Here is a 12,201-nt window from a genome sequence, read left to right on the forward strand (position 1 = left end):
GAATCTGTGGCAAGATCTGAAAACTGCTGTTCACAAATGCTGTCCATCTAATCTGACTGAGCTGGAGCTGTTTTGCAAAGAATGGGCAAGGATTTCAGTCTCTAGATATACAAAGCTGGTAGAGACATACCCTAAAAGACTGGCAGCTGTAATTGCAGCAAAAGGAGGTTCTACAAAGGGGGCTGAATAATAACACACACCCCACTTTGCAGTTATTTTTTTTTAAAGGTTTGGAATCCTGTATGATTTTCGTTCCACTTCTCACGTGTACACCACTTTGTATTGGTATTTCATGTGGAATTCCAATAAAATTGATTCATGTTTGCAGCAGTAATATGACAAAATGTGGAAAACTTCAAGGGGGCGAAAACATTTGCAAACCACTGTAATTCAATCAAGATCTTGTATTGTAAAGTCCAGCCACTAGGAGGGAGCAAATCTGGACATTTAACCAGTACAAAGTAAAAAAAGGGAGTGGAGAGTGCGAACACATGAGGATCTATGAACATATCTAAGCTATTAATCTTTGTACATGCATTTGGCAGGGGTACATACTAAAAATTACCCACCTGCAGATGTCTTTGCAACAATTCTAGTTTACAATATATGTGAACTCAGCCATGCTGAACTTGCTAGTACCTCATAACAGCCTAATGGGGGTTAAGGATTAGAGCAGATTTATTTTGCATCACCAGGGTGACAAGTAGATTCTTAATAGGTAGTCCGTTCTAGTATAACTTTTCTGTTACCAAAGATACAGAATTGTGATCGATTTTAACTTCCTTCTGAGACGGTTATGAACTAGTAATCATGAGCAAGTTAGTTTGCTCTAGCATCCAGTTTATGACACTGCCGGAGTCACATCTCGCAGATTTACAGATTGCCCAGCAAGCTCATGGTGACTCAGAACTCCTAGGAACATGTAATGCCAGGTAAACGAGATGCAATTTTCTGACAGACTTACTGTCAGATCGATTATTTTAGGGCTGTAGAGTCGGAGCAATTTTGGGTACCTGTAGTCGGTGGTTTCATAAACTGAGGAGTCGGATGAATTTGGAACCAAATACACAGCCCTGGCAAGTATTAAGGCCATACACTGAATGATTGCCACCAGATCGACCAACAGATAGATCCCCTCTCTGATTGAATCTGATCAGAGAGGGATATAATGGTTGCCCATACACTGCAAACAGATTTTGAATCGATTTCAGCATGAAATCGATCCACAACCTGTAGAACTGCCGCTGCCACCTGCCTCGCGCCCCTGGTCAGCCGCAATACATTACCTCTCTGCCGGCGCGAGTCCCCGTACTTCATCTTCCCTTCTTGTCCCCTCCTGGCACAAGCAGAAAGTTTAAACAGTAGAGCACCCTCTACTGTTTGAACTTCGCTGTCTCACAGGACAGAAAGTGAAGAGAAGATGCCGGAAGTGAGAGACAGCATGTACCCGGGAACTCGTGCTGGCCGGACAGATGATGTAATGTTGTGCATTGAATGGCGCTAACGACACGCTCCCGACCCGCCAGCGATCAAAATTTTCCGCCTGGGCAGATTGATGTAAATCAATCGATAGGTTCGCGTTATCGATTTCACAGCAAATTTGATCACAGCGATCGAATCTGCTATCGGCAGGAAATCGCGTTAGTGTATGGGCACCTTTAGACTAAGGAGTCAGAGCCATTTTGGGTACCTGGAGTCGGTGGTTTCGTAAAATGAGGAGTCAGAATTGAAGTCTATTGATTTTTATACTGACTCCACAGCCCTGGATTATTTCCAATATGTCAATCTGATTGATTTTGCGTTCATTTGTATGGAAAAATCGATTGGAAATCAGATCAGACATGTTGGAAAGTCAACCTGACAGTAAATCTAGAAAACACAAGTGGATTCCCGAAGAAGAGAATATAATTATAAAATATAACTTTTATTGATCTGCATTAAAATTATATTTAGATTGCTTTTTACTTTTCTTATATAAAGTTGGTATCATAAAATCAGATTTAGATTTGCTTATTACTTTTCTTATGAGTTTGGTGTCATCTGATATGTTTTAGATCAATATATGACTCATCAATGTCTATCACCATTGATCACACCTATACCCCAAGAAAGATTTCTTATGTGCTATTAAAAGACCCCCACCACACATCCAACATGTTTCAACCCCCTAATTGGGGCCGTCGTCAGGGATAAAGAGCGTGCTAAGTGCATAGAAATTCACAATCCTGGATGCTTGACTGAGCTTGAGAGCACAACTCTCATTTTTTATGTTCCTTATTATGACTGCATTGTGAATTTCTATGCACTTAGCACGCTCTTTATCCCTGACGACGGCCCCAATTAGGGGGTTGAAACATCTTGGATGTGTGGTGGGGGGTCTTTTAATAGCACATAAGCAATCTTTCTTGGGGTATAGGTGTGATCAATGGTGATAGACATTGATGAGTCATATATTGATCTAAAACATATCAGATGACACCAAACTCATAAGAAAAGTAAAAAGCAAATCTAAATCTGATTTTATGATACCAACTTTATATAAGAAAAGTAAAAAGCAATCTAAATATAATTTTAATGCAGTTCAATAAAAGTTATATTTTATAATTATATTCTCTTCTTCGGGAATCCACTTGTGTTTTCTAGTAAATATCAGTTTGTGTGTACTGACAGTAAATCTGTCAGCAAATTGCATCGTGTTTACCCAGCATAAGAGGACCAAAAATCTTTCTTGCTAAAAATGCTATGCAGAACAGGGAGTTTGCATTCTTCAAACAGGTAAGCAATGTGATGCATTGTGGGAGACCTCATATGCTCACTCCAACCTGAATAGTTGCAAATACCTGGTTTTAAAGGACCACTATCACGAAAAAGTACAACATAAAATACATGTAAACACATGTAAGAAATATATCTCTTCCAGAGCTATAAATGACTTTTCAAGAAGGCAAACTTGTCTCACACCTTGAGCATCTGAAAGTTCATTTTTAGGTCACTTATCAGTCTATCATTTCCTTCTTTGTGGCTCAGTTTCCTACTGAATTCCACCTACTTGAAAGAGAAAGGCATCCAATTACTCCTGCAGAGGATGTAAGAATAAGTTATCTTAAAGGACAAATGTAATGAGAGGGATATGGAGGCTGCCATATTTATTTCCTTTTAAGTAATACCAGTTACCTGGCTGTCCTGCTGATCCTCTGCCTCTAATACTTTTAGCCATAGACCCCGAACAAGCATGCAGCAGATCAGATGTTTCTGACATTATTATCAGATCTGAAAAGATTAGCTGCATGCTTGTTTCTGGTGTGATTCAGACACTACTGCAGCCAAATAGATAAGCCGGACTGCCATGCAACTGGTATTGTTCAAGAGGATTTAAATATGGCAGCCTTGTTGCCACTAGAGGTGGAAGAGTCTTCTCCAACAGAAACCCAATAGATTCCTTTCAGATTTCATCCTCCCTCCTCTAAGGAGATGGGGCACCAGACAGGGGATTGAGAAAGGTGTCTTTTGTAGGAAAGCTTAAATGTTAAAGAGATCAGAGTCATAATGAAAAAAAAAAAGTGTTCCCCTTTACTTACCTGGTGTTTCTTCCAGCCCCCGTAGTCTTGTAGGTTCCTCGCTGTTCTCCTGGTTCCATCCTTGATCTGTCGTGTGTGCCAGTTAAGTCCACAATTTTGTCAAGTTGCGCACTAGTGTGCATGTGCTGACCTAGCAGCACACCTTGGTGATATTGTCCTGCCCCAGGACAATTGCACCACACCATGGGCGTAATTTTGCGTTTTGCACACGTTTTCTAGCGCAATCTCGAATTTTTGCTGGCGAACAGGGCTGTGGAGTCGGTACAAAAATCTACCTTATTCCCTTTAGTCATAGACTAAAACTAGTCCTTGGTAAGAGTACTTGTTGAAGGTACAGAGAGGAAAAAAAGAACATCTATCAGGCCCTAGGCAATGTAACCGTGGGTACATGTAAGAGTGATGTGCAGGTACTCTGCAGGAGAATGAGGCGATTCTTCCTCTATTACACATTCTTCATGTACAATCAGAGGGCTGGTGCACACCGAGCGGCTTTTTGGGCGTTTTCAGATCCGCTTGCGGCTGCGGATCCGCTTGGTCAATGTTACTCAATGGGGTGGTGCACACCGGAGCAGGCAGCGTTTTGCAGAAACGAAAAATGCCTGGGTGAGGCATTTTTTGGATTTCGGATGCGTTTCTGCCTCAATGTTAAGTATAGGAAAAACGCAAACCGCTCTGAAAAACGCCTGTTCAGAGCGGTTTTGCAGGCGTTTTTGTTACAGAAGCTGTTCAGTAACAGCTTTACTGTAACAATATATGAAATCTACTATACTGAAAACCGCAGCAGCAATCCGCAAAACGCCTCATAAAAATAAAAAAAAGCGTTTAAAAATCTGCTAGCATTTTGCGGATCTGCTAGCGGGTTTTGGTGTGCACCAACCCTAAACCAGGTTTTTGGGTGAGACAACACCTCTGTGTTCAATGTGCACAACATTCTCAGTGGATTCCCTGCAGCTCTGTGGGGAGTGCATATGCAGAGAACAGTACTACTGTGCAATTTAAAGTAAACCTGAGAAATGAAATTAAAGTTTTATATATACCTGGGGCTTCCTCCAGCCCCCTTTAGGCTAATCAGTCCCTCACTGTCCTCTGCCACCTGGATCTTCTGCTATGGGTCCAGGTACTTGAGCCAGTCGGGCGTAGTGCGCATGCACACACTCCGCTGCCAGGAGCGCACTACACCTGCGCAGCACTATTGCGCAGGTGCGGATCAATCCTGGCTGGAGGAGCGGCACCTGGCTGGACTGCGCTGACTGACTGAATTACCAGGACTCATAGCAAAAGATCCAGATGGCGGAGGAGGACAGCGAGGTACTGATTAGCCTGAAGGGGGCTGGAGGAAGCCCCAGGTATGTATAAAACGTTTCTTTTCATCCTTCTCAGGTACCCTTTAATTCGTAGCCACCAAACCAAATTTTAACATCATATCAAATTATTTGATTTTATGAGCAAAGTGAGTGCATACATTTGCATGAACCAGCATCAATGCAGAATTATTTCCATCTCATTGACCATCTCTATTAGTGACACAGCTACACATCAGGCTTTATTCTTACAGCACAGATGTTATTTAGTATATATAAGAGATTCCTGTGTACACATCATATATACAGTCACAATCAGATATGTATATCTGACTTTAAAAATATGGGGACTGCTTTATTAAAGCAGCACAGGTAACTTTTTTGATATAAATATTTTCTATTTTCATTAGTTTAAATTCATTAGGAGTCAGAGCATTTTTCCCTGACTCCGACTCCAGGTACCCAAAAATTGCTCCGACTCCACAGCCCTGCTGGCGATTGCACACAAAAATGTGCGGGGAAAAAAACACGAAATTGCGCGCGAAAACGCTAGCGCGGCCATGATATGAGTTATCACAGTTAAATGTATCAAGCCCCATATGTGGGACCAGCCTTAAAGTTGAGACATTGTCAGCCACCTTAGCTAGCATCAAAGCAGATAAGATTGGCATGAGGTGTGAATGGTAATTTGGGTATCAGCTATGGCAGCCCCGAAGGTATAATGTGGGAATAGTTCAGCTACTGTATAGCCAAACTGGTGAAGTCACAGTAAGCTTTCTAACAAGTCATTGTATTAGAGAAGTTGCAATAACTGAAGCAGCTGTTAAAAGAGTGAGCCAGGTCTCACCTCTTCTCTCCCCTCTAGAGCGACTCCTGGATCTGCTTCCAAAGAAATCAAATAGATCCATTGTAGTGCCTCGGCGCCCTCTATTGGACAAGTCATCTCCATTAATGGCAGACTCTCCACCTTGATCATACAGCTCACGCTTCTGAGTGTAGGAGAGAACCTCATAAGCTTTGGAGATCTGTTTAAACTACAAATTTAAAACTTATTGCGGCACAGCAGTAAGGTTACAAAATAATGTATAAAGAAAGCAAGCATTTTTACATTTCATACAGGGTTTAACATACCTTTTCACCTGCATTAGGGTTTTTGTCAGGGTGGTATTTTAAAGCCAATTGTCTGAATGCCCGTTTAATCTCATTGTAGGTGGCCCATGGTGTCACACCCAGGATGTCATAGTACACAGTTTCCTTCACCATTTTCTGTGGGAATCAAATGCAGAGATTTGTAGTAAAATAAATTTACCGAAAATTAAAATTTATTAACTAGAATATTTTTCCACTGAAGGGAACCCAAATTGAGAGACATATGGAGGCTGACACGTATTTTCTTTTAAACAATGCACATGTCCTTGCTGTCTCAGACCCTGAACAAGTGTGCATAGGACTGATATACAAATGACACATTCTTGTAATTCTTCACTACTTTATAACCAAAATAAAAGCAATATTTTGGATGAAATTCAGCTAGCTTATATGCAAAAGTTACAAAATTACCATTTTAGCGTGCATCATGTGGCAGATGTTATACACACTGGACTTTTGAGTTAAGTGTAAGAAGTCTTGGCATGCTGTGGCTTTTAAAGGCAACAGAGTACTTGTAAAGGCTGGAACCCACTAAAGCGATTTTGGCAGTGGTTTTAAATGGCAGGTGTTTCCAAAAATGCAGTAGTGTGGGCACAATGCAATGTATAGAAGCCCTGCAAAATTGCTTTTCAAAGTAATTTTACAGGATCTGTGGGCCAAGCATTTTGATTTTTAAATAAAGCCAAATATACTTACTGAGTGTCCTGATGTCTGGCTTCTGCCTATAGCCCCACCTCCTAGCAGTAGAGCTCACAGGCGCATCTCATTTGTTCTAGAGAAGCACTTATGACCTTTTATTAGGGGGCGGGGCTATGCATGAAAGCTGGACATTGAGACGATAAAGTTTATATAAACAGAAATTTTATGTATACTCATTTACAAAGCAGATTTAATGTTTCATAGTCTCTGCTCAATGTGTCTCTAGAGTCCCAAAATGAAAATACATGAACTATTGATCGTTTTAGCTTTTCCTCACAGTAAAAAAGCCCATGTATCTGCTTAGGAAAGTGTTTTATAGTTGTAATTTGTTATCAGTGAGTCGACCGAGTCCTGGCTGGAGAAAAACTGTCAGTTCCATAGCCAATTATAAACTCTTTCAGGCAGGGAAAAAAAAGAAATGGAGCACAGCATAAGTGTCTGTATGCTTGCCACTGTATATGCACATGTCTATTTCATCATGTCACATGTCATCTCTGGTACACTTTAAAGGACAACTTAAGTGAGAGGAGGCTGCCATATTTATTTCCTTTTAAATAATACCAGTTGCCTGGCAGCCCTGCTGATCTATTTGGCTACAGTAGTGTTTGAATAACACCAGAAACAAGCATGTGGCTAATCTTGTCAGACCTGACAATGTCAGAAACACCTGATCTGCTTGTTCAGGGTCTGTGGCTAAATGTATTAGAGGCAGAGGATCAGCAGGACAGCCAGTTTAAAAGGAAATACATATGGCAGTCTCCATATACCTCTCACTTCAGTTGTACTTTAAAAGTGCTGCAGCGATTCCTACTGTGTCCCCTGCCTAACTAATAATATATAGAATGAAACATCGCAATCATGTGTGCAGTTGGGAAGAGGGGTCTGATTGTGATTGCTCACCTAGAGGGCGCTGCTCCTCTGCCGCCCCTCCCCTTGAAGTAAGGAGTTGAGGGAAGGCGCTTGTGCAAAAGCAGTCAGAGGGTATGATCAGGGATGGGACCCAAGCACCAAATATAACTGGTATACAGAACAAAATAGTACATTTGTTTTTTAAGGGGAGGTGGGGGGAATTGATGGGGGTCGGTTGTTTGAAGAGTAGGTGGTAGAGTCCCTACAGGGAGAGATTATCAGCTGTCCCCACACAGATCCTCTCCAGCTACTTTATGTAAGTAGTAATAGGATAAAGGAGAAGCCAGGAAGGCTTTCTGACTAGGACACACAGCTCAGGCACAGGAAACTTCTGGAGTTTGGCCAGCTACAATCAACATACTGTATTTACTGGAAAAAATGCAATTCACAAAAAACTGCATGGTTAATGAATGCCAATTGGCCATCATATGCATAAAAAAATAAAAAATAAAATAGAATAAAACTACTTTAACTTGAGGCACTGATGACTGAACTTTGCCAAACTCATTTTAATCAGAGTCACTCCTCTATTATTAGTGCAGCAGGAAACTAATCTCTAGGTTTACAGCAGGGCACTGGGTCAGTCAGGACAAGTTCCACAGCTTCTCTAATCCTTTCTAGAAAATTCACACAAAAGAGTGAACCAACTCGTGTTCATTGCCATTCTCCCCATACAGGGATCCCAGTCGCCTGACCCAACCATTTCTACGAACTTTTCCTAGAACTCCTTGTTTGCTTTGAGGAGGTGCTCATGCGCGTGCGTGGTAGGGAATGGGTGTTTTTCACTGCTAAACTCTAGCTGACAGCTAACCACTCAAGATAAAAAATTGTAGCCAGTAACTGCAACAAAAGATGACGTTTCAGAAAATCAGCCGATCCACTGCAAAACAGGAAAAGACTCCCAACCCACAACTGATACAGAGGTGCTTCTTTCATCTCCTGGGTCCAAGCAGGGGACCTGCCAGAATCTGTAGTTCTCCCTATATATTAATCCGTTCTCCGTGGTATAAATCAATAATGCTATCCACAAATGACAAAGCGTTTATTGTGCATCTACAGTACAGACCAAAAGTTTGGACACACCTCATTTGAAAGAGTTTTCTTTATTTTCATGACTATGAACATGGTAGATTCACACTGAAGGCATCCAAACGATGAACACACACTGTGGAAGTATAGTACATAACCAAAAAGTGTGAAACAACTGAAAATAGGTCATATTCTAGGTTCTTCAAAGTAGCCACCTTTTGCTTTGATCACTGCTTTGCACACTCTTGGCATTCTCTTGATGAGCTTCAAGAGGTAGTCACCTGAAATGGTCTTCCAACAATCTTGAAGGAGTTCCCAGAGATTCTTAGCACTTGTTGGCTCTTGCCTTCACTCTGCGGTCAAGCTCACCCCAAACCATATCCATTGGGTTCAGGTCTGGTGACTGTGGAGGCCAGGTCATCTGGCGCAGCACCCCATCACTCTCCTTCCTGGTCAAATAGCCCTTACACAGCCTGGAGGTGTGTTTGGGGTCATCGTCCTGTTGAAAAATAAAATTATAGTCCAACTAAACGCAAACTGGATGGAATAGCATACCGCTGCAAGATGCTGTGGTAGCCATGCTGGTTCAGTATGCCTTCAATTTTGAATAAATCCCCAACAGTGTCACCAGCAAAGCACCCCCACACCTCCTCCATGCTTCACGGTGGGAACCAGGCATGTAGAGACCATCTGTTCACCTTTTCTACGTCGCACAAAGACATGGTGGTTGGAAACAAAAATCTCAAATTTGGACTCATCAGACCAAAGCACAGATTTCCACTGGTCTAATGTCCATTCCTTGTGTTCTTTAGCCCAAACAAGTCTCGTATGCTTGTTGCCTGTCCTTAGCAGTGGTTTCCTAGCAGATATTTTACATGAAGGCCTGATTCACACAGTCTCCTCTTAACAGTTGTTCTAGAGATGTGTCTGCTGCTAACACTCTGTGTCGCATTGACCTGGTCTCTAATCTAAGCTGCTGTTAACCTGCGATTTCTGAGGCTGGTGACTCGGATGAACTAACCCTCTGCAGCAGAGGTGACTCTTGGTCTTCCTTTCCTGGGGCAGTCCGCATGTGAGCCAGTTTCTTTGTAGCGTTTAATGTTTTTTGAGACTGCAATTGGGGAAACTTTCAACGTTTTCCCAATTTTTCGGACTGACCTTTATTTCTTAAAGTAATGATGGCCACTCTTTTTTTTTTACTTAGCTGTTTTTTTTTCTTGCCATAATACAAATTCTAACAGTCTATTCAGTAGGACTATCAGCTATGTATCCACCTGACTTCTACACAACGCAAGATTCCCAATTGCTTTAAAGCACCCCTGAAGCAGGGAAAATACAACTGAAGTAGGGCCGGTTCACAAGGACGTTTCCACGGCGATAAATGCCGGCCACGCCATTCATTTAAATAACTGTCTATTCAAGGTACACAATTATGTCCCGACGTTTGTGCAAACGATGTGCTCAATGGCACCGTTTCCTGTCTTTTTTTCTCAAAGCAATCGCAGTTTCCCTATCGGCTAACCACTAGCTTTCGTGTCCTCCTATGGGTGTCAAAACATGGCACAAAACTCTGACGCGAAGCACCTCCAGAAGTTGCCAAATGCTTTTCTCCTCACTTGCAGAAAAGCATGTTTAGCGAGACACCAGTCTGAACCAGCACTAATGCTAGGTACACACTATGAGATTTCTGTCAGATCGATTATTTTCAACATGTCCGATCTGATTTCCGATAGCGGTGAACAGAAAAGTCAAAAGTAGATTGGAAAACAAATTGAACATGTTGGAAATAATCGATTTGACAGTAAATCTGCCAGAAAACCTCATAGTGTGTACCTAGCATAAAGTCCATGGTGATCTAGAATAGATCAGTAAAACAGAAGAATTTATACTTACCTGAGGCTGCTTCTAGCTCCATGTACTCGGTGGGCTACCTCGCCGCCCTCCAGGCGGGTCAGTTCATCTTCAATCTTCTCCATTGGGAAGGCTTCAGTCGCGCCAGCTGGGCTGCACCGGGCATGCACAGCCCGGTTGCTTGCTCCCATTGGTGGGAGCGTTCTGCGCAGGTAGTACTGCACTGGCGCAGAACACTCCCGGCACCGGGGGAGGCGAGAAGCTGGGCATGCACAGTGCAGCCCAACTGGTGCGACTGAAGCCTTCCTAAAGAAGAAGACTGAAGACAAACAAAGCCGCACAGGAGGATGACGAGGGAGCCCACCAAGTACATGGGGCTAGAAGAAGCCCCAGGTAAGTAGAAAGTCTTCTGTTTTACTTATCTCAGGTACACTTTAATGATCAGAGGGATTGGTTGGCCACTGACTGTATGGAGATCTAAGCATCTTTACTAGCCCTAATACCCATATTACAGCCAATCTACTAAAATTTTCTTCAGAAACCGAAGGTAACCAGAGCACCAATACAATGCCCATGCAAAAGGCTCAATAGAGAGAGAACCTATTTTTCACACAACACAAGCCTAAAGCACAATAAATAGGTTGTGGCACTAACAGCTATGTTAATTGCGGCCATGCCAGCATCCAGCACAAATATTGGCGGAGGGAGTTTTTAGCAGCAAAGGTGGCACTTATATTGGCAGAGATTGTGGCACAGGAGGTAGGTTAGGGTTTCAAGTGAAACAGGATCAGATTGGGTGCCAATCATCTGTAGAAATAGCCAATATTTTCAGACTGGAATTAGCTACAGCCCAATAGTAAGTTATTGGTTATTTACTGATATAAGTGGCTATTTCTAGCGTCCAAATTATCGCAGCACACTTTTTTGATGTACACGTTCTTGCCATCATCCACCAACTCCTACGTTTTTAAATACCATCTATGCAGTGACAATTCCTAAACTTTGGGCTCTATTCTCAAAGACTTCCCGCATGCGGTAAAGTACATGCGGGAAGTTTGCACCCAAAATACCGTCAAGTTGGAATTCTCAAAATGTTCCGCATGTTTTTTCCGCATGCGGAAAAAGTGTGATAACAGTGCGGGATTCATGCGGGAAAATTTCCGCAAAAGTCGGTATTTTCCGCAATAAAAGATCAATTCTCAAAAGTGTTCAGGCACATCATTTCGTCGTTAATTTACCGATTTTTTATCACCTACAAGTAGTAGGTGATATATTCCGCATCCCATTGACTTTAATGAAGTGTGGAGGCTTAAGGGCTGTGCTTGCTGGACTTTAACTTTTTTTTTTTTAAAACACTTTTTCATGCGACCTTTTTACCGCATCATTCCCGCATGAATAATGGCTGTTTCCGCATCTTTTTTCCCACATGCGGAAAATATTAGTGAATGTGGAAAACATGCGGAGTTTACCGCTGGCGGGAATATAGCGGTAAAATTTTGCGGAATATTTGGCTCTTTGAGAATAGAGCCCAATGGCTATCATTCATGAACAGGCTGTCGGTAAGGGGAACCCGTGCGGGAGAATACCGCCGTCGGTAGTTGTGCCTTCTGGGTGGTAATTCATAAACTTTGTGCCTGGGGCGGTAGCAGTGCGGAGGTTTTCTGGAGCATGGTGTCGGCAGGCGG

The 12,201-nt window shown here is 42.4% G+C and overlaps 1 protein-coding gene across 4 annotated transcripts in view; it reads right to left on the reverse strand.

The window, feature by feature from the left end:
- The window catches only part of LOC137532724 (dnaJ homolog subfamily A member 1-like), a 51,673-nt gene that overhangs the window by 38,668 nt on the left and 804 nt on the right, over positions 1–12,201 (reverse strand). For 3 of the 4 annotated variants that reach the window (XM_068253562.1, XM_068253563.1, XM_068253564.1), the window contains exons 2-3: positions 6,011–6,145; positions 5,727–5,913 (exon numbers count right to left, since the gene is read on the reverse strand). In XM_068253562.1, coding sequence (XP_068109663.1) covers positions 5,727–5,913; positions 6,011–6,145 — 322 coding nt within the window. Of the gene's footprint in view, positions 1–5,726; positions 5,914–6,010; positions 6,146–8,946; positions 9,165–12,201 lie in introns of all 4 variants that reach the window. The other variant, XM_068253565.1, reaches the window with a different exon arrangement.

The sequence above is a fragment of the Hyperolius riggenbachi genome, chromosome 9, assembly GCF_040937935.1.
Source record: "Hyperolius riggenbachi isolate aHypRig1 chromosome 9, aHypRig1.pri, whole genome shotgun sequence".
NCBI lineage: Eukaryota > Metazoa > Chordata > Amphibia > Anura > Hyperoliidae > Hyperolius > Hyperolius riggenbachi.